Genomic DNA, 22807 nt, shown 5'->3' with positions numbered 1-22807 from the left:
CCTAAAGGAGGTGACAAGCTGGGGACGCCTGGCTGGCTCATTTGGTGGAGGATGCCACTCTTGACTTGGGTTTATGAGTTTGAGCCCCACATTGGGTATAGAGATTACTTAAAAATAAAGTCTTTAAGGGGCACCTGGATGGCTCAGTCAGTTAAGCATCCAACTTTGGCTCAGGTCATGATCTCGCAGTCCGGGAGTTCGAGCCCCACGTCAGGCTCTGTGCTGACAGCCTGGAGCCTGCTTCGGATACGGTGTCTCCCTCTCTCTCTGCTCCTCCGCAGCGTGCTCGTGCTCTCCCTCTCTCTCTCTCTCTCTCTCTCCTCTCTCTCTCAAAAATAAACTTTAAAAATATATAGTAATAAAATAAAATAAAATCTTAAAAAAAAAAAAAAGTTGGAACTATGCCCTGTAAGCCCACAGACTCTTTTGCTTACTTGATATTTCAGATGTCAGGCAACTGAGGTTATAATAAATTCACAGAGCACGTATAAGAGCTGAAGTGAATAGAAGGACACATTGTAAAAATTGAGTTGGTCAAGGAACTGGACCCAGAGTGGTGAATAGGTTGTTCTCTTGGACTTTAAAATTCTATAATGGTTACAAGAGTTGGGATAAAGGGGACACTGGTGACCCAAGAGCTGATGTCCTTGATTCTTACATTAGAACAGATGTCTCACTCTTGGCTTCACATTGAAATCACCTAAGAAATTAAAAAAAAATAAACATCGATACCTGTCCCAACACCCAGAATGTGATTTAATTGCTCTGGAGTGGGATCTCAGCATGGGTAGATTTCAGAAGCTTTCCAGATTATTTCGATGTGCAGCCAACATTGAGAACCATTGTGTTAGAGTAACCACAGGTCTGAGGCAACAACTACAAAGACAAATAGGGAGTGGTGTAGTCAGGTGTCAAGGCATCCAAGGAAGAGTGTTTTGAAGGTATAAGCCTTTGGGGCACATGGCTGCCTCAGTTGGTAAAGCATGAAACTCTTATCTTGTGAGTTCGAGCCCCAAATTGAGTGTAGAGATTACTTTAAAAAAAAAAAGTATTGGGGCGCCTGGATGGCTCAGTCGGTTGAACGACCGACTTCGGCTCAGGTCATGATCTCACAGTCTGTGAGTTCGAGCCCCGTGTCGGGCTCTGTGCTGACAGCTCGGAGCCTGTGGACCCTGCTTCCGATTCTGTGTCTCCCTCTCTCTCTGACCCTCCCCCGTTCATGCTCTGTCTCAAAAATAAATAAACGTTAAAAAAAATTCAAAAAAAAAAGTATTAATAGCCTAAAATTAACAACAGAGAGTTAAGAGGGGGCATGTGTTAACTCCAGGCCCCTGGGATTCATGGTTGGGTTATATAAGAATGAACAGCCTGTGCTACAAAGAACTGAAAAAAAAATGTTTCTAGGTAAAGTACCAGTTTCAAATACAGCAAGGACATATGACAGTGGTCACCTGTGACAGTATGGGGACAACAGGGGATACAGTTCAAAGGGTCGGTAAGGTATTTGAGCAAATGCTACATGTGCAATATTATCCATTGTTTGTAAATGAGCACCAGGGTTAAGAATTTAGGAAGATACTAATGTACATTTACAACCTAAAGACATTTTATGCAAAAAAGCATTTATAACATCAGCACAGGGAGTCATTGTAATAGCTCACAATATTCGTAGAGATGCTATGAAAGGCATAACCTTTACTTCTAGTGACTTCCTGGTATCCCTGACTCCACATCATGCTGACCTTTGAAATTGGGGTTACTCAACCCCCACGTCTGTGTGCAGTAGCCTTGAACTAATTCTGCTCTTACTGGCTGCCTGGGATGTTGGTATTGCCCTTACCTCTTCCTGATGCACCTGTGTTCCTATGGATACAGACCTCTTAACCTGCTTCTCAGAGTCCCCAGTTCTCACCTCTGCCCCTACTTCTCCACTTAGAATAACTCACTTCATCAAAAAATATTGTGTGCTTTTTCCTTTCACAGACTGATGTCCATGATTCATGTATATCTTTGTATTTATAATCCAGCAGAGTAATTCTTCAGATATCCGTCTTGACCCTTGAGGTCTGCCTCAGGCTAATCCCACTACCGCCCAAAGTCTAGTTCTAACAGACCTCAAGGACCTTGCAGACATGCAAAGTAAAACATTTAAAAACATAAAAATAGGTAAAGCAAGGAAGTTGCAGAGGATAAGACTCCATGTGGGCAAGAGAGGAGAAGAGTCTTCATGTTGAGAGGGAACTCAAATGGCCTTTAACGTTTAAGATGCATAGATTTCTTTGGTTGAAGAACATCATTTTATCTGCTCAGACTGGATTCTTGTGTTAGAATAGAGTCCTACATGTTTTTTCTCCTAGGAATATAACAGGTATATAGGTAGATAATGTTTTACTTTCCCTCTGTGAGAAGGTATCAGGAATGATATACACTTATGTAAAAGAAGAAACAGTAATGTTGTCCCAGGTAATCAAAATGCTTTGGGTACACTTTGAGTCATGATGCAGATGGCCAGCCCTTGAGAAATGTGTAACCAGGCTTCCTTAGCACCTGGCATAGTTGCCTTTCTTCAGTTGAGTCCTTTATCAGAATATATATGGTTTGATTTTATCAAGATCCTGCCACAAATTCTATCAGATGTTTAATTTCATGTGCAAGTTTTATATTTATTATCATATAGAAGATATGTTTAAAAAGAAGAACATGAAAAGTAGTTCTGATAAGTGCTTAGAATTGGGGAGGGGAGGGTCCTAAGTTCATAGAATTACAGAATTGATGACATGGAAGGAACCTTAGAGATCATCCACGGTGATTCTAGTCAATTCCTTCATTTTACAGATAAGGAAATCAAGATCCAGAAAGGTTGTAAGAGTTTTGTTCAGAATGACTCCTAATTAGGAGCTCGGACTTCATGTTCTCAGGCTAGTGCCCCTTTGTCCCCACCACCTAGTCAACAGCACAGACAGCTGTTACCTGCACAGCTAGCCACGTTTCGTGTCACATTGGTTTTTACATTCCTGTTTTATGTTTGCTTCATGGGGCCCATCTCCATGTGGAAGTTTTTAGAATTGTATTCTCTGTACTTTTTAAGGAAAAAAGGAAACCACCTTAGTAGTTTTCTTTCTTCTTGAACTTATCTCTATTCAAACTATGGAATAAGAAGTAAAATTATACCTTTTAATAGCTTGGCAGCTGCTGAATCCTGTAAGTCCTTCCAAGTGGAACACACCTGTTCTGTTGCTGAAAGCCCCGGATACATTCCAGCATTTCATCTGGTTCACTGCAGTGTCAGTGGGTGATGGCAGCATTTGGCTCTCCCAGGGCAGAAGGCGGGCACAGGGCTTGAGGTGGTGACTCTCCATGATAGGCCAGAGAGTCCCAGACAGATCAGCCGTTACCTATACCACAGGAGAGCGAGAGGAGGAGAATGTTTTCCTCAGGCTCACTCCAGAACATTTTTATCAGGATGTGCTGTGAATGTGCATCTAATAGAAGGAAGAATATTGGTGCTATCAGGGAGGAAAAAACTGAGAAGCTTGGGGAAAAAAATAGTGCTGACAACCTTGGTTTATTTGTGTTTGTATTTTAGACCTTATTGTTTTCTTAGGCTCTCTGTTTTTACTAGCCTAATTATTAACCTATGTCATCCATTTATTTGGGGAGAAAAGTTGCTGTTAAAATTCCTGTTTTAAAATTTTTTTAATAACTTTAAGTTGTCTGACTGTAAAAGTAGTATATGCTCATAGTTTTAAAAATTTAACCAATAAAGAATAGTGTAAGTGAAAAATAAAACCCCTCTGTCTGGCTAATATTTGTGTTCATTCCAACAGTTTCCTCCATATCCTGTTAAAAATGTTGTCTGCACATATGAGCATGCATATCTTTATTCATGTCTGTTCTTCTTTTCAGTGAAACTAGGATCATACTTAATATTCTGATTTTTTTTCCCATCAGTATATCCTGGACATCTTTCCTTATTAGCACAGATACTTCTGATTCTTTTTTAAGTTTCAAGGTACTGAAATGCCCAGTTTTCTTTTTTTTTTTTTTTTTAGTTCCTAAAATGCCCCCTTTTTTTAGATTTCAGAAAATGCTTATTTTTTTGCTAAGAATGAAACCCAAAGCAGAGAAGCATCTTCTACTTTATGAATGTTTCAACATTGATACAACCAAGTATGTTTTTGTGCAAATTCCAGGTGTATAGTAATAATTATGTATAGGAATGTCAGATTATTTTTGTGAGTATAAAGAAATTACTGTGATGTTTTTGTCTTTCTCTAAAAACTCATTAAAAGAATAATATTAGTTTTGCTATTTCAAGGTAATTCTAAAAATATCCGTTATAGCTCAGCTTCTCCCATGAGGAGAAGAGTGTTTTAATTCTGTTCAGTATTTTACTGAGCATCTGGAATTAGTGAGAGTAGGCTGGGTTTATTCAAAAGTGCTGACCCCTAAACCAAAGTGCATGATACTCCAGTTTTATTCAGGAACAACTCTCTTCTTGTCTAGTCCAAAGCAAAACAGAAAACCCAAAAGCATCAGGTAACTCCATGGTAGTACCTCTTCCAGCCAAGCATACAATGCACACAAAATCTTAAATTGATAATTCTGTCAACCTCTTAGAAAAACAGTAGGCAGTATATTAGCTGCCTTCAGTGTACATGTGTCTGTCTTCATCTACGGAATCTCTAATTCTCATTTACCCTCTTCATCCCAAAAGAAGACAGTTCATTAAGCCAGAATTAACTGGGCTATATGTCACTATTTTCAAAAATCACTTCCTATAGAAAAGAAAAATTTCCATTTACTGGTCCTTGTACCAGGAGTGCATCTGAATTATTTTTAACCACAGAAATAATATGATTTTATTATGTTTAATCCAACAACATGTTTATAATAGGCACTGGTTTTTTTGGTATGTTGAAGCAGATTTTTCAGATATCCAGAAGTTAATTAATGTATGCTAAATCATTGAAAATACAATCATAATATTGCCTCCTTCCTATTGCTAAAGAATAGTATCAATTTATGTCTTTTTTTAACTTTAGTAATTTGGTTTATCAAACAAAATACAGTTGATTTGTCCCTAATTTGTTATTTTAAGTAGGTAGAAAATTAATTTGTGTTTGGATCTGTTTTAAAATTTCAGGAATGTTTAGTTTTCTTCCTTCATCTGAAGAGCATGAAATCAAAATCTTAACTTACAAGTAAATCTAAAACCAGAGTACTTATCTGTGTCCTGTGAAGAATCTTGGTGCAGACGATACAGATGTGTATTTTTCTTTATAATTTGTTTCAATACCTTATAACTATTTTGAGAAAAATATTAACTTCAAAAACCATTGACTACAACTGAAAATTTTCTATTAGCCTAGAGAGAGAGCAAAGAAAGTAAGTGGACCCTGATGATGTGACAGCAAAGCGAGTATGAGTCACCTCACGCCCACAGACTCTGCTTTTTCAAAAGTAATGTTCCTAAATGTTCTACACGGAGAAACTCTAAAAGCCTCCGAGATCTCTCTTACCCTGAAAGGAAACCGTATGGCCTTGACCTTCTTAAAGGTCTGGTGACCAGTTTCTCTACTCACTCTCCTTTTTACACCTTTGCCTCAGCCAGCGTGTTTGACACGCTTTGCCTTGTCTCTTCCCCTCAGCCCCTCAGCTGTGTTGCTTGCTATTGGGGCAGAGTCCCCCTCTGTGTTTCCAGGAGTCTCTTAACCCCGGCAGAGTGAGACACCGCTGACAGCCTGTCTTCTCAGCTTATCTAGCCTGGGTCCAGGACCTCCATCATTGCCAGTGGTTCCAAAATTAAAGGGGCTGTGAGAGAATCCCCCTGTAGCCTCCACCCCAAAACTTAGTTTGGGGAATGTGTCATATCCTTGATGTCTTCTTAACTCCCGTTACTTAAAATTTACACAAAATTACATAAGGGCAAGTTTGTTTTCCAGTTTAGCAACCCACTGATGATTCACCTGACTTGAGTCTCTGAGCCCATCCTCTATCACGTTTCGGTTTCTTATGTAGAGCTTCCATTGAAAACCCAGTTTAGAGAATAATATAAATTCAAGAAAGATTTCATAATTGTTCCAAGAAGCCATTGGTAAGAATTTGTAGGACATTCCCTCATGACTCTGAGAAGGCAGATGTAGCATTCAATCTTTGAATGGATGAGTATACATTAAAAATATAAAATAAGTGATATTGTACTCGGTCAAACCAATGTTTTACTTGGCCCATTACTCACTCTTACTATGACAGTAAGTGTTGTTTGATAGAATAATATGGTATTTCCTTTTGCTTTTCACGATGGTATCAGTAACATCCATCTAATAATCTGTCACCGATCTAAAATGTGTAAGTTGTTGGGGTGCCTGGGTGGCTCAGTCAGTTAAGCATCAGAGTCTTGATTTCAGCTCAGGTTATGATCTCACAGTTTGTGAGTTCGATCCCCACGTCAGGCTCTGCACTGACAGTGTGGAGCCTGCTTGGGATTCTCTCTCTGTCCATCTCTCTCTCTCTCTCTCTCTCTCTCTCTCTGTCTCTCTCTCTCTCTGCCCCTCCCCCCTCGCTCTCTCAAAATAAATAAATAAATACTTATTTTAATAAAATTAATAAAATATGTAAGATCTTGTTGGGAGAACTTGCCACCAGTCATTCCAGGTTGTAAATTGTCCTTTAGATACTGGCAGAATTGATTAATATCAGTCACCCTGTCTTCTGACTCAACAACAGCATGTCCTTTTTTTCTGAAGTTCTCTGATACTCTGACTTTGCTGTCCTCTTGTGTTTTGTCAAGTACTCCATGGTTTCTCAAACTTGGCACACTGGCATTTGGGGCCAGATAATTCTTTGTTTGAGGGAATGTGTATTGTAGGATGTTTAGTGGCATCCCTGGCCTCTGTCCACCCATTCACTAGATGCCATAAACACTAATCTCTCCAGTTGTGACAATCAAAAATGCCTCCCAGACATTGCCAAATTTCCGCTGCGACACAAAATTATCCCCTCCAGTTGAGAACTACTCTATTGTAATAAAAATATACATATATAATATATAATATTGTGACATACATATGTGTGTTTTTCCTTCAATTACAATTCTTCTTATTGTAAGGTCCTGTTAAGGAAATTTTGCCTTCATTTTTCCATTCTTGGCAAGCTATACGCATATACACTATATGGAGTTATAGACTATCCTACTTACTTATAAATAATAGCTTCACATAAAGATGTATCCAGCTATGGTGAGGCTCAACATGAAAAGTATATATAAAATGCCTCACTTAAATTTAGATAGCTCTTGACTACCATTTATTTCCTTTGCCTTAGAAATTAACTATATGCTCATGTTCTTGTTATTACGCAGCAGCCCCAATAATGCCATAATGATCTCTAATTTTAACACGGTTCTCCTTTAGTTGGCAAAGGAAAGAAACTTTTTTTATTTAAAAGTCTCTTTTATCTGCACAAACCCTGCATATAATACAATACACTGAAACGGTTTTTCTTTTATCACTCTTTTACAGAACTTTTTTGTGCTAAATGAGCCTTGTTTGTTTGTTTGTTTGTTTGGTTTTTTACCCCTATTTATGCTTCCCCATTACCGTGGATGTGTTGAAGTAGCGACCTCAGTTACACACTTCTGTGTCTTACAAAGAACATAGAATGCTTGATAGACCTCCCAAAGGTTGACGTCTCCTTTGTAAGAAAGTGTTCTCTGCCCAAGTGATGCCATCTTGGAGCGACTGACTAAAAGCAGTATCATTCCCAAGATTACAGTAGAAAACATGCCTAGGCCGAGATCATGAGGCTATATATTGTCCTGTCCTGAAACTCACTGGCAGGTATAAGTGTAAATTACATTTCATATTGCACTTCCCCATTTGAGCAGTCTTGTAGTATGGTCATACTTTTTTATTTTTTTTAAAGTTTTTATTTGTTTATTTTGAGAGAATGTGCATGTGTGCACGCGTGCACGCACAAGTCGGGGAGGGGCAGAGAGAGAATTCCAGACAGGCCCCGTGCTGTCAGTGTGGAGCCTAATACTGGGCTTGATCTCACAAACCATGAGATGGTGACCTGATCCAAAACCAAGAGCCAGACCCTTAACCAGTTGAGCCATTCAGGCTTCCCTGGGTCACATTGTTTATCACAACTTTTGTAATTAACCACAAATGCCATGTATAATTATTTCATTTGTTATAGCTAATAAATTTTACATTATAAATATTGTTAAAACAAAAGCATGATTTGTGCTCGGGTATAATGGATATAAACCTACTAAAATGATGTAAAGAGCAAAGTTAAAAGGAACATCACTGAACAATTTTGTTCAAACTAATATAGATACGTACGTATCCATATGCATATGTACACATACTGAAATGAAGAAGAATAAGGAATCATTCATTCAGATTGGAGTGCAGACAGACTGGCCAGAACCTCCACTTGGTCAGAGAAGTCTTTTTCCCCCATAATCTCATGGCATATTGTTGGTCTCTTACTACATTTGTCACCTGCTACCTCAGTGCCAAATTATTTGTACATACGTTTTCCCTTACTAAATTATGAGACACAGCCTCGCCGTTTCTGTTTAATATTGTTTATCAGGAGGGCAATTGAAATTCTTGATGGGTAGGGCTGGTAAGAATCGAGATTCAAGCCGGAAGAAGGGAAAAAAACAAGGGAGGAGATCACATAATCCATGCTTATTGGTTACTAAGCTATATTCACTAAGCTTCAGACACCAAATCAAAAATTAGTCCTTAGTTCTCCTACCCCAACAAATTGCCATTTTGATTTATGCCAGATTAATAGTTATCAAAGTGCTAGGCCTCAGAATCACCTGGGGCACTTGTGTAAAAATCCTGGTGCCAGATCCTACCCTAAACATGCTAATCTTTGGGAGAGACTCCTTTATATTTCTGAAAGCCTCCCTGGGAGACACAAGAGTTACGGAATTTTGCTAGCAAATGTTCTTCCAGCCTTATTGGAGGAATAACATATGTGCTTCAGATCCCTTGATCTCTGGATATATAAACTTCAAGTTGACCTGACGCATTACAGCAGCCTGTAAAGCATTACACATAGCTGTGTGAAACCAATGGGAATCAACTTCCCAGTTGTTCCTTTCAAAGCCCCGCATCTTAGTACTTTACATAGAGAATATTCTCAATGAATTATTATGATTTGACTGGGACAGAGCTCCCAAAAACTTCATAGATATGTCAGGAGTAAGAGAAGGTAGCAACAAAGAACAGTAAAATAGTAATTTTGTAGATACACAGAAGCCATACCGAAAAATATAGAGCGGATTCTCATTGTTCATAGTAGTTATGGTCTCTGAATTCACCATGAACACTGAAATGGTGAATGAATACTGAACCAGTGTTCCAGGGAAAATACCGGATTAGGGTCCTGTGAGCCTCTGGCCACCACATTTTCATCAGCCAACCAATACATAACCTAGTTTTGTGTGTGTTTCTGTGTAAAGACACCTTATTTAATATATATATTGTTGAGTCATTAAAATTGGACTCCTATCCAACAGTACTATAGCTTGTGCCTGAGCACAGATCATCTGACATATGTATTTCATCTAAGGCACATCAGCCTTCTTGCATTTAGTCATACTAGACAACATTTCAACATGCTGCTTAGGGATCATTTTTAAACAGCAGAATCACCAAGCCAAACACAAAAATGTGGAAAACATAGCAGTAAATAGACCACAAAAAGGATGCTCGTTTACAGTATGAGAGCTGAAATAAGGCAGAACATTTGAAACATGCCAAAGCTTTAGAAGTTTCTAGTGTTTCAGCCCCAAGTGGGATTGTGTGCATCAGGCAGCTCAAATTTTTCACCACCCTGCACGTGCACACGTATTCAAATGACTATAAAAACACTGCAGGTATTGATCTGGGATTACAAGTGAACTGTAGTGAGGAGGTGAATTCGCAAATAGGCAATCCATAAATAATGATCAGTTGTATGTTGAAACTCTCCTAAAAGTACATAGTTGTTCCATAAAACCCATTAAGTCTTTATAATAAAGATGAAGAAGAAGGTCAGGCAAAGGAAGCTGGTTTAAAAGAAAAAAAAATACAACCTGCTACTTCTAGCATGACTCATGTGTCTGACTTTTTTCTTCTATTTCTTTCTTCCTCTCTGGATGGAAATAAAAAGTCCAAATGTTCCTTGAAGGCAGGGACTATGTTCAGAATTGAATCCCCAGCATCTAATACAAAGCAGGTATCCAGTGAATGTTTACTGAGTGATGGAAAGGTCAGACAGACAAATAGGAGCACCTGTGCTGAGATGTTTGTGAATCTTCCACGTCAGACCTGACCCCCGTCGGAGACCGCAGTGATGGTGCTCATGCTCACACAGCAGATGTTCAGCAGTGGATAGAGGGCTGGGTGCGATGGACTTCATAAAACAGGTCTCCATGAGTCTCTCCAATTTCCTTCCTTAATCTCCCATCTCTAGCGAATAGTTCAGTCCCAGATGAGGAGGGGGATGACCCAAATGATTCTTTAGTTTGCAGGAATTTAAAAAGAGAGAGAGAGGGTGGCATTCTGATGTTTCCTGCCTCCCCGGTCATCTGCAGTCATTTTTCATTCTCCCCAAATCAGGTTACTCTAGACCAGCCAGAAATAAAGTCCTGGAAGGCGCAATTATTTAGCAGTTGAATGCCAGATACATACAGTATTTGGAGTGTGTGACTTAGCATTACTACTCTTACCGGTCCCTAGGTCTGGGGGTAAACTGACTGTTCATTTTAGCATTGCTGAGGAAAGTCATGTAATTGTCTTGCTGTCTCTGCGTCATGGTTGTGATTCCCAGACTCAGTGAGGCCCATGGTCTGGATCATCTTTTTCATTCTTCCTGACTGACTCCCTGCCCCGTTCTGTCTGTGCTGTGTCACAGAGATGTTCACATCCCTCCAGCCCCATCCTCTTACTCCAAGCTGACTTTGAAGAGAAGTCCCCCAACATGAATTTTCTCCACTTCTCATCTCTACGGTCTCTGTATTTCTGTAATTTCACCTTCCCTCTCCAGCTGCTTTCAGATAAAAAAGGAAGCCCCCTTCTTTCTACAGCTGACGCCTCCACTGGTGGTTCTGGTCATTTCCCTTCCACGTTCTTCTAGCTCCTACTGCATCCGTGACCCCCATCCTTGCTCCACGACTCCTGTGGCATCTTATTATTTACTCATTTAACACATGCATATTGAATGCCTGCTGTTTTTCCAGGCACTGCAGTGGGATGTTGTCTGGATAGCATGATGGCAAATTAGACAGAAATTGCCCTTCCAGCTTTTATAGGAGTTATAGTCTAGGGGCACCTGGGTGGCTCAGTTGGTTAAGCATCTGACTTCAGCTCAGGTCATGATCTCAAGGTTCGTGGGTACAAACCCCACATCGGGCTCTGTGCTGACAGCTCAGGGCCTGGAGCCTGCTTCTGATTCTGTGTCTCCCTCTCTCTGTCTCTGCCCCTCTCCTCACATGCTCTGTCTCTCTCCCTCAAAAATAAATATTTTTAAAAAAAATTTTTTTAACGTTTATTTGTTTTTGAGACAGAGCATGAACGGGGGAGGGGCAGAGAGAGAGGGAGACACAGAACCGGAAGCAGGCTCCAGGCTCTGAACTGTCAACACGGGCTCGAACTCACAGACCGTGAGATCGTGACCTGAGCTGAAGTCGGATGCTTAACCAACTGAACCACCCAGGCGCCCCTCAAAAATAAATATTAAAAAAAAAAAAAAAAGAGGGCCAGGTAGGCGGGAGGATACATTTGAGGCACTGGCAACCACATGTGCAAAAGCCCTGAAGTGGCTAGAAATACTCAACAGAAAATTTTAAAGCCAGCTAGCTGGTCACAGGGGGAAAGGACAAGGAATGAAATGCAGAGTAGAAGGAAGGACCAAACCCAGCAAATAACAGACCATGTAAAGAAATACTCCATACCCGCAATGTCCTGGGTCATTAACACTACCGTCTCTCTGCTGTTTCTCTCTTTCCTTTCAGCGCTGAACTTACTACTACTTTTTCATCTGGCTTCACCAGCCACTATATTTCAAGCCTTGTCTGAGACGTACACTGCTGCATCTTTTTTGTTGTTGTTTTTTATTTTTCTCTCACATATTTTTGTCTAGGTTATCACTTCTAGCCCCATAGTTTTGGATATTACTTTGGTATTCTCAGATGTATCAAACTCTACATCTGTAACTCTGGCTCCTATCCTGAATCCCCCACGTGTATTTCTAACTGCCTCCTAGAAGTTTTTATATAGATATCATTCTGGAATCTCTGGTCATGCCCATCATCTGCCCTCACCTTCAGGGAGTTCCCTCTTGAAAGAGCTGGCAGATGTCAGACATTTGGGAGTTTTGCTGCACAAGAGTTCAGTAGACTGCTGTACAAAATGCAAGAAGAACAAATAGAAATGATTCCTGACCTAAGCTTCGTGAGGTCAGGAAAAGCTTTCCAGAGGAATTGATTTCTAAATTGAGTTTTATGGAAGGAAGGCATTCCTGGCAGACTGAACAGATACATACTAAGGCCTGGTACACTTGGGCCACACAAGTATTTCATCAGGTCTAGAGGTTGGGATGCAAAGTTAAAAACAGAAAAAGCTGGGGCACCTAGGTGGCTCAGTTGGTCAAGTGTCCAACTTTGGCTCAGGTCATGATCTCGCAGTTCGTGGGTTTGAGCCCCACACGGTTCTGTGCTGACAGTTCAGAGCTTGGTGTCTGCTTCAGATTCTGTGTCTCCCTCTTTCTCCCTCTTTCTCCCTCTGCCCTTCCCCCACTCATGCTCGCTTGCGCTGTCTCTCTCTCTCTCTCTTTATGTCTCTCTCTCTCTGTCTCTCAAAAATAAACATCAAAAAAACCTTTTAAATATATTTTAAAAAAGCTGAATCTGAACAAGGAGACAGGATTTAAGAAGGTCCCTATGGCATGTTAAGAAGCTGCATTTTAGGGATGCCCAGGTGGCTCAGTCCGTTAAGCGCCTGACTCTTGATTTTGGCTCAGGCCATGATCTCATGGTTCATGAGTTCGAGCCCCGCATCGGGTTCTCACTGACAGTGTGTAGCCTACTTGGGATTCTCTCTCTCTGCCTCTTTTTCTGCCCGTCCCCCCGCTCATGCTGTCTCTTTCAAAATAAATAAATAAACTTAAAAAAAAAAAAGAAAAAAAGCTGCATCTTATCCTGGAGGTAGTAGGGAGTCACCAAAGGATTATGTAATTGTTTGTTTCAAAAGTGCATTCTAGAAGCTCTGAAAAAAATGGAAAAAAAGCAATAATGAAGGAACTATGACCAGGAGAAGCTGTTGTAATAATCCACGCCAAATACAATGAGAAACTAGGATTTGGTGAACTAAATCCATGTGAAGGTTAAGGAGAAACCTGGGTTTCTAGTTTGAACACCCCAGTGTATAAGAGTAGAAGAACTTCAGTCTGAGACTCCACGAAATTGGCGGCATCTATGCAACAGTCACTTACAGATATCTTGCAGACATCTATGGAACTCAGGAGAGATTTGCTGAAAACTCAGACTTGCAGGTAGTTCTGATGAAAATTTACAGATCCAAGTGTGTTTTTGGAAAAAACTGCTGTGTTCACAAAATTTGCTGAAAACTAGCTATTGCCAAGTCATTTTGGAGAAAACTTAAGATCTGGATCTGGTTTAATGGTATTGATTTGGAAGTCATTTGCTAAACATACTGGTTAAGTCCATGAGATCAGAGATTTTGTAAAGAATGGAAAGGACAAAGGGTAGAAGGTTAAGGGATGCCAGTTTTGGTCAAGAGTGAACTTAAGAAAGAGCATGGGAAGGATGTTGCTGTGAAATAGCAGATCTCCTGAGATCTCTTAAGGTCTAGCTAAATGCTCCTTCCTCTGTGAATCCCTCTCAAAAACTTCCAGTTACGATTCAAGGCTTCTGTTCCTTTATTTCTGCACATTTCCTTTTTATCGTCATCGTAATGTTTATTCCTCTCTGCCTTGTTGGTTGTATGTAAAGCTTTCCCCATTAGGTCATGAATTCCTATAGCCTCCTCAGCTTTGTACCCCCAGGACATCTAGCACAGTGCCTGGCTCAGAGTGGGGTTTCATAAATACCTGTTGTTGTTTCTAACTGGCACAGTTAGTACCCAAAACTACAAATCACGAACCAAAACGAAAACCTTCACTTTGTGTTTTTATATACTTCCAGAAACCGCATCTTAATGCACGGGACTATTTTGTCCTCAAGGCATTATAATTCATTATCATTATCATTATAATTCAGCATCAAATACAATTCACATAACGAATAATAAATTCTAAAATCAAAGAATCAAGGGAATATATAAAATCGTAAAATTGTGCTCCTGGAAACAGAATTTTAGCAACAGAGGAAATCTGGAAGAACTTGTTTAGTCCTGTGGTCTATAAACTCTCCTCTGTAGAACCCTGTTCTTTAGGGCTCTGGGGAGTAGAGCTGGGAAGACAGGGTTTGCCAGGCCACCAAACCTAACTTCACCTAGACTAATTCCACGTTTAAGTGTCTCTATATGAGGCGTCCAAGCAAAACTGTCTTTGAAAAATAGTTTTGTTGTTAAATCAGTTTGAAAAACCAGAATTGTAGCCTTTGGGCGACTTCTGTAGCCTTGGCGAGTCTGGGCCTCCATTTCCTCATCTGTAAAATACGCGAATGGTGCTGTGATAGATCACGCTTTTATTCGGAGCCCCTTCTGTTCATTTTCAAGTAAAAAACAGACCCCAAGAGAAGGGAAATGGCTTCTACTCAGGCCACATGGAAAGCTAATGACAGAGCCACGACTACAATTTAGCCACCAGCTCTAGTTGTTGTTTTCCTCTCTCTTTTTAAAAAATTTCTACCAAGTGGGTATAAATAAACAGTAGATATTAATTATATGAGAAAGAAGATATCAGAAGGTATTATAAACACATAAATATAGAGCTGTACGATACCATAAATTTGCCTTACTTAAAGCTCACCTGTGTGCTACCTACAACAGACCTTGATTGAACATTTACCTAATTTTACATTCATTCTTCAAGTTTACAGAAATACTTGGATGAGTTGTTTGCATGGCCCATTTCTCTTACAAAGCTATTTATGAGTTGTTTTCTTCTTGGTAAATCTCCCGTTTGATCGGTGGAGGCACTTAGAATCATTTCGTTGATCATTCCTTTCATGTTTAAGTCTCACTGCATCTAATTTTAAAAGCCTCACTAAGAAGCTGTGAGGGTTTGGGAAGCAGGAGCCCCTGGATTCTGGTCTTTTCATTCATCTCCTTTGCTTTGCTCATCTTCCTCTCCTCATCCCCTCCTCTCCAAATCAAGGGTACCGTGAAGAGGAGATGAAGTCACAAAACAACTTGAGAGGTGTGTGTGAACAGGAGGGAAAGAAGGGCAGTCGTGCTCCCTGGCCTTGTGGATGATGGGGGGTGCTGTGGGCTGGTGGTATCACAGCCGTGGGGGCTTTTTTGTTAAACAAGGAAATGAAACAAAACAGCTCACAGAGATACCTTCTTCCTCCTCCTTCTTGCCTCCATGAGTAACTACCCATATGGCGTGCTGCTGCTGAGACCAAGGAATGAGTGAGTAAAGGTGTTTAGAAGTGGAATATTGGTCCTAATTAAATAAGTGTCCTTTAATAAGTGTTAAAACTTTGTAATGTGGATACTCTATTAACTTGGGATTCATAAGATTTGAACACAATTTAAGCCACCTTTGCAACATGAAGAAGGGCTTAAATGTGCCAGTTACTGTAATACAGTAATACAGCAGGAAAGATGGCAGGGACAGTGTTAAATCTACTTAAGACAAACCTTCTGCATCCATTTCACATGATGAACAGACTATTAAAAGCAGGTTTGGTAAGACCTACACATGACAATATGTTGTTACTCATATGTCAGGGTCATGATAAATAACTAAAAATAACATTGACTTAACAGTGATATACAATTCAGTCTTATTTCTCTTCCCTCAACCTCTGAAGTAGGTTCAAATTCTGATCAGAGCTGTTACAACGAGGGGTTTTTTTAATCCAGACTGTTACAAAGTTGCATACATTATGTATATAGAATATATACACACATTATATACATATACATACATACGTATACATATGGTAAGATGCTGGGCTTGCCATGAGCAAAGAGATAGAAGTAATACTTAGACCAAGTAAAAAATAAAATCAATTTGATTGCTGTCTTTGGAATTTATTTCATAAGACTGGGAGAAAAACTAAATATATTCCGTTATAATTGACACTTTCTGAGTTTAGATTTTGGTGGTTTTCTTTGCTTCTTGTGCTATTGGGTTCAGGGCAGGTAGACTGTTCTGCAATCTGAATTAGTCCATGAATTTGAGTTTTTCATGTGATTGTACTTTTTGTACAAACACATTTTAAGTAAGTCAGATCATCTTCACCAGTAGGGAAAAATCAGGGTGTTCTTGGTGCTTTGGTTGTTCTGTGAAATTGAGTCACTTGCTACAAGATCCACCTTTCACCACTAAGTCTTCTTGTTCTTTTATGTTTTTATTATATGCTTGATTTAAAGCTATGCAGATAGCAATAATACTACATAATACAATATCGTCTTGAAATCTTTATGATTAATAATACTTGTCTTAAAATATCCAATGACTTCACTCATATGAGGACTTTAGGATACAAAACAGATGAACATTAGGGAAGGGAGGCAAAAATAATCTAAAAACAGGGAGGGGGACAAAACATAAGAGACTCTTAAATATAGAGAACAAACAGAGGGTTACTGGAGGAGTTGTGGGGGGGGGGTGCTAAATGGGTAAGGGGCACTAAGGAATCTACTCCTGAAATCACTGTTGCACTATATGCTAACTAATTTGGATGTAAATTAAAAAATAAACATTATTAATTAAAAAGAAAAAAAGAATACTTGTTTTAAGATACTCAAGTGCCAAATCTTGCTAAAGAATGATCTTGCAGAATCTGATTGTGAGGGACAAAATCTAAAAAGCAAATCAATCTTCAGGAAAGATAAGACTGGGAAAACAGTAGTTACTCAAACAACTTCAGACTGAAACAACTTAAGGACTGTGCTCCTTTTCTTTGATTTCATCTTGGTTTTTGTTTCCTGCAGTTTTTTTTTTTAATTAAATAATTAGGTGGCTATAGTATATCTTTGATTTGTATATGGCTCAAAACTTAGTAACTGTATATTTTCTATGTGAATTTTAAATGGATTCTTTCCATAACATGTAATTACCTCTTTAAAAAAAATATTTGTAGTCAATTTTATAGCAATGTTGGGTAGATTTATAAAATACTGTCTCATATCAAGCTCCATTTTCCCACAGTATACCTTCATTTGGACTTAATGCTGGAATTCTGGAGGAACCATCAAACATAACAATATAATCTGGCACCACTGAAAGTACTTTTAGTTTGTTTTCTTCACAAAGGTGCCGTTAATAAAATATGTACCGAACAAATTTTGTAGAAGGTTGGGTTTTCAGATCCAAAATTTTAGATAGAATTCCATGAGTGTCATCACTATGAAAATATAAAGTATGCCAAAAGGATGAGGAACGAAGGATACGATGTTGAAAGATACATTTAGAACCTAAGTGATATGCCATATGGTGTTTCTAGATTAGTTTACACTGATTCGTATCTGACCTTTTTTTTGCCACATACCTGAAAACTGACATGCGTACAGAGTGCTCAGATGATCTGGAGAACTTTCTCCTTGGTTGTCCATAGGAGTGAAAACATTATGCTGATAGACATTTATGTTCAGAACAAACATGCTCTCTCCTCATTCAGCAAGTTGCTACTATTACCTGCGTTGTGCTGAGTTTGTACTTACTGTTTGTTGTTCTTCTTTTGCAGTGGTCAGTCATTAAGGACAAGTCCCAAGATTTCAGGCTGGGCTCAGAGTCTGTGACACAGTAAGCAACTTTTCCTTCTAAATACTTGCAGCGCTAAACAAGTATTGTTTGTTTTTTTAAGGACAGTTTCTCCATTTCTCTTTTTATGACATTACACCAAAAGTTAAATTTCAGGGGCACCTGGGTCGCTCAGTCGGTTGAACATCCAACTCTTGATTTTGGCTCTGGTCATGATCCCAGGTTTGTGGGATGGAACGCCGTGTTGAGCTCTGTGCTGAACGTGGAGCCTGCTTAAGATTCTCTCTCTCCCTGGGGTGGCTGGGTGGCTAAGTCAATTAAGAGTCCCGTTCTTGGTTTCAGCTTGGGTCATGATCTCGTGGTTTGTGGGTTCAAATTCCACATCGGGCTCCACGCTGACAATGCAGAGCCTGTCTGGAAATCTCTCTCTCCCTCTCTCTTTCAAACTCTCTCTGCACCCCCTCTCAAAATAAATAAATAAACAAAAAAAAAAAAAAAAAAAAAAGGAAAAGATTCTCTCTCTCTTCTCCCTCCCTCGTCTCTCTCAAAAAAAAAATCTCAAACTTTAAAAAAAGAAAGTTAAATTTCAGATAATTGATTTTTTAAGAGTTGAGCTGGCTTGAGAATATTTTATTTTGATTTTTTTAGTGTTTATGTACTTTTGAGAGAGAGAGAGAGAGCAGGGGAGGGGCAGAGAGAGAGGGAGACACAGAATCCAAAGCAGGCTCCAGGCTCTGAGCTGTCAGCACAGAGCCTGACGTGGGGCTTGAACTCATGCAAGATCATGACCTGAGCCGAAGTCGGACACTAAACCGACTGAGCCACCCAGGCGCCCGTAAGAATATCTTAATGGTTGGACTTTGAGAATGTATTATAACTAAGTTATAAGAAATAATATTAAATAAAATTAAAATATCATACCAAATTTTTGTTTTTTGGAACCATTTTGTCATTTATTTTTGTTTGAGTTACATTTTAAAATAACATTAACTGAAAACACGTAGATGATGTGTGGTTTAAAAAAATTATGAAATACCTATTTGAGACATTAAAGAAACAAAGTAATACCCATAACAATATCATTGTGTATTTTCTTCAAATGCGTAATATATTTAAGCAATTCGTTTTGAGGTGTTTGTTATAAAAGATCACTAGGAAGTTTCTGTAGTTTCATTTGGTACTTGCTGCATCATTTAATACATAAATGAAAATCCCTTTTACCTCAAAAAACTTATATCAAAAATCTTCCTATTTCTCATTTTTTTTTATCACTGCAGATCATTTTGTACCTAACTTTCAGCCCAAACTTCATATTCACACAATCACTAGCAAACTATCCCAAGAGAGTAACAGCCTCGAACAGCCTAGATAATCTGTCGTGCCCTCCTGTTCATCCACCACCAACCATACCCACATACGCATAGGAGTACATGCTTACACACACACGCACCCGGATGATCCTAGCTGAATTTCCTTCAGGAAGATGTTTGTTCAGGTTAACCCTGCTACTGATGTTGACATTTTGGAGAATAATATGTCTGTTTCACTTCAAAAATTCTGAAGGAGATGACAGTCTAATTTATAGGAATTATCAAATAAAACCATGCATTATTTCACAAGATAATGTTTTATTCTACAGATGAAAGACAAACATAATTTAAATGGTGTTTTAAAGAGTCACAGAATCATGACCTAGAAGATTCCTTAGAAATTCTCTATCCCCTCTGTTTTCTAGTCAAGAAAACTAAGGGGAAAGGCCTTGCATAAATTTCCCAGGGCACTTCTGGGTCAGTGCACAGACCAGGAGCCAAGATCCCCAGACTGCTGGGCTGTTTGTTTGTCTGTTTGTTTTAAATTATATTTAGTGTTGTCAGGCTTCCCAGTAAAATGCCATTTTGTTGGAAGCTTTAAAATCTTTTAAAGAGAAAATCTGATGATGATATAACTATATATAGCCCTGTATCACTTCAGAGCACAGCCACTCACATGGATCACATTTGGTTCTCACTATCTCCCTGCAGACCAGTATCCTGACCCCTGCCTTAGATCTTAGAGGCTGTGACTTGTCTCAAGTCACTGTGGTTACTAAATGTCAGACCCAGGACCAGAACACAGGTCCTCTGTTTCCTAATCTGCTTTTCTTTCCAGGCTTTCCCGCTGCCTCCTGTATGAAACACACATCCCAGGTCTTTCTGATCTTCATTCTGGTTATATCTGCCAGGAAAGTTTTCAGTTCCATTCTCTAAAACACTGGAATTTTATATAATAGTTGATGATACAGTCATTGACCCTAAAGAGTTTATACTCAATGACAGATCACACATATAAAAAATACACGAACAGTAAGGACAAACTGTTTCAACAACCAAAAAATATCATAATATTTAGGGGCGCCTGCGTGGCCCAGTCAGTTAAGCATCCAGCTTCGGCTCAGGTCATGATCTAGCGGTTCGTGAGTTTGAGCCCCACATCAGGCTCTGGGCTGACAGAGCCTGAACCTGCTTCAGATTCTGTGTGTGTGTCTCTCTCTGCTTCTCCCCTGCTCATGCTCTGTCTCTCACTCTGTCTGTCTCTCTCTCTGTCTCTCTCAAAAATAAAAATAAAAAAATTTTTAAAATACCGTATTTAATACATTATGGCAACAGTGCTCTTGGTGTTTTTGAACATGTTTTATAAAAAATTTTCAAACTTGGGGCACCTGGGTGGCGCAGTCGGTTAAGCGTCCGACTTCAGCCAGGTCACGATCTTGCGGTCCGTGAGTTCGAGTCCCGCGTCAGGCTCTGGGCTGATGGCTCGGAGCCTGGAGCCTGTTTCCGATTCTGTGTCTCCCTCTCTCTCTGCCCCTCCCCCGTTCATGCTCTGTCTCTCTCTATCCCAAAAATAAATAAAAAACGTTGAAAAAAAAATTTTTTTTTAATTTTCAAACTTGTATCTAATATGCAAATGAGAGTCTGTAGTCACTGACTGCATTGGATGCCTATTCTCCGGTGATACACAGATCCACACCATGCTCTCCAGGTTAGAATTTTTTAAAAACCTCGCAAAACATCCCAGCTCCTAAAGACTGTCAGGGTAGCTTGACTTCTCCTTTTGAGCATAGAACACTTACAAAGCTTCTGAAAATAAATTTTCATGAGAAGTTCAGATATGTCTAAATGCTCAAGTTCATCTGCAGCTTTTTGGGCTTTCCCTATACTAGTAGTTTCTTAGAAGTAGGGATGAATTAAGATACATTTCTAATGACCTGAAAGCTGTAGGCAAGTGGAAGATGGAAATATTATAGCCCCATATGTACAAAGTCATTTCTTTATTTCTTTAATTTACCTAAATGAGTCCATTGTACCCAAGTAAATGGACACTAATTTTTTTTATTATTATTTTAGAGAGAGAGAGCATAAGTTGGGGGGGGGGGGGAAGCAGAGAGAGAGAATCTTAAGCAGGCTCCATGCTTAGCATGGAGCCTGACACAGGGCTTGATCTCACACGATCTCGTGATCATGACCTGAGCCAGAATCAAGAGTTGGACATTTAATCGACTGAGCCACTCAGGCGCCCCTGAAGGCTAATTGTTTTGTTTCTTTCAGTCTTGCCATTCAGTTTGCAACTTATTTAGTTGGTTGACCAGAATATATAAATAAGCCACATAGGACTACCTCTTACTACTTCCACTTGAATTTCTTATCTTCTTTATTCTTTCTTATTTTTATTTTTTTTAGAAATGTCAATCACTTCTGTGCAAGTAATGTTTACACATTTTAGTAAAGCTGTACTCCCTTCTTAAGGTATCAAGAAGAAACCCCAATAGGTTAATTTAACCAAAGCATTTTCTTAAAAGTCTGGAACTTACACCTTTTGTACCTCATGCCCCTATGATGTTATTATCTACTGCCTGAGAGTTGGTAATGAAGTTTCTATTAATATGTGAAAATTCTTAATAAGTAGTATCCGGTATTCCCTAGTCATTAATCTGTTTTAACTTGAGTTTGTTGGGTTTTTTTTTTAAAGATAGAATGTTTTATTTCATTAACAGCTTTGATCAGAGAAAAGTTAATTCAGATAGTAATATTAAAGTCCTTTATTTATGAACACTCAGATGGGAACTGAATGAATGAAATCTCTTCTTAATATAATGAAGGCTTTAAGAGTTAATTCTAAGTATCCTGTCACTCTTCCACTATATATTTATTCCAGTTTTATAATAGTCCTATTCCAGACTCCAGTTTCCTTTTCACGAGAAGGAAGTGGTTTACCTTTTTTCCTTAAAATACCTGTTGCTTGCAACCTTTTGTTTTTTTTAGTTCTTGCTTTGTCCATTTTTCAGCCTTTTTTTTTTTTTTACCACCACCCCCCACCCGACCTCCACTTTGTGAAATCAGACCCAGCCATTGTGAGGTGTGTGACGTCACAATGTTCTTTATATATTTTAAATATGTTCTTCTGCAGATACATAATTTGCAGATATTCTCTCCCAGCCTCTGTTTTCCCTTTTCATTCTCTTTTAACAGTGGCTTTCAAAGAACAAGCCTTATTTTGATGACGTTTATCAGTTTTTTCTTTTATGAATCATGCTTTATACTGTCTAAGCATCCTTTGCCTAAAGTCACAGAAGTTTTCTCCTACGTCTTCATGTGAAAGTTTTATATTTTCAGGTTTTGTATTTAAGTGTATGATCTGTTTTGTGTTAATTTTTATATATGGCATGAGGTTTGGATCAGATAATCTATTTTGGTTTGTTTGCATTTGCATATTCTAGTTGTTCCAGCCCCATTTGTTGAAAAAACAATCCTGCCTCAGATGAATGGCCTTTTTGCATTTTTGTGAAAATCAGTTGTCAGTATCTTTGTGCATTTGTTCCTGGACTCAGTTCTGATCCATTGATCTGGTTTTCTGTCTTTAA

The 22807-nt window shown here is 39.0% G+C and overlaps 1 protein-coding gene across 11 annotated transcripts in view; it reads left to right on the top strand.

Annotated features, from left to right (window-relative positions):
- Nucleotides 1-22807, top strand: part of AHI1 (Abelson helper integration site 1) — a 223593-nt gene that overhangs the window by 166885 nt on the left and 33901 nt on the right. For 9 of the 11 annotated variants that reach the window (XR_013555778.2, XM_078447348.2, XM_078447345.2 and 6 more), the window contains one exon: nucleotides 17894-17952. Coding sequence is in view for 8 of the 11 variants with exons in the window: in XM_078447348.2 (XP_078303474.2) it covers nucleotides 17894-17952 (59 nt within the window). In the remaining 3 variants the exon portion in view is untranslated. Of the gene's footprint in view, nucleotides 1-15351; nucleotides 15609-17893; nucleotides 17953-22807 lie in introns of those variants that run through there. The other 2 variants (XR_013555779.2, XR_013555777.2) reach the window with 1 other exon arrangement.

The sequence above is a fragment of the Panthera onca genome, chromosome B2 (genome assembly GCF_046562875.1).
Source record: "Panthera onca isolate mPanOnc1 chromosome B2, mPanOnc1 haplotype 2, whole genome shotgun sequence".
In the NCBI taxonomy this organism is placed as follows: domain Eukaryota; kingdom Metazoa; phylum Chordata; class Mammalia; order Carnivora; family Felidae; genus Panthera; species Panthera onca.
This window is presented reverse-complemented; position numbering and strand designations above follow the sequence as displayed.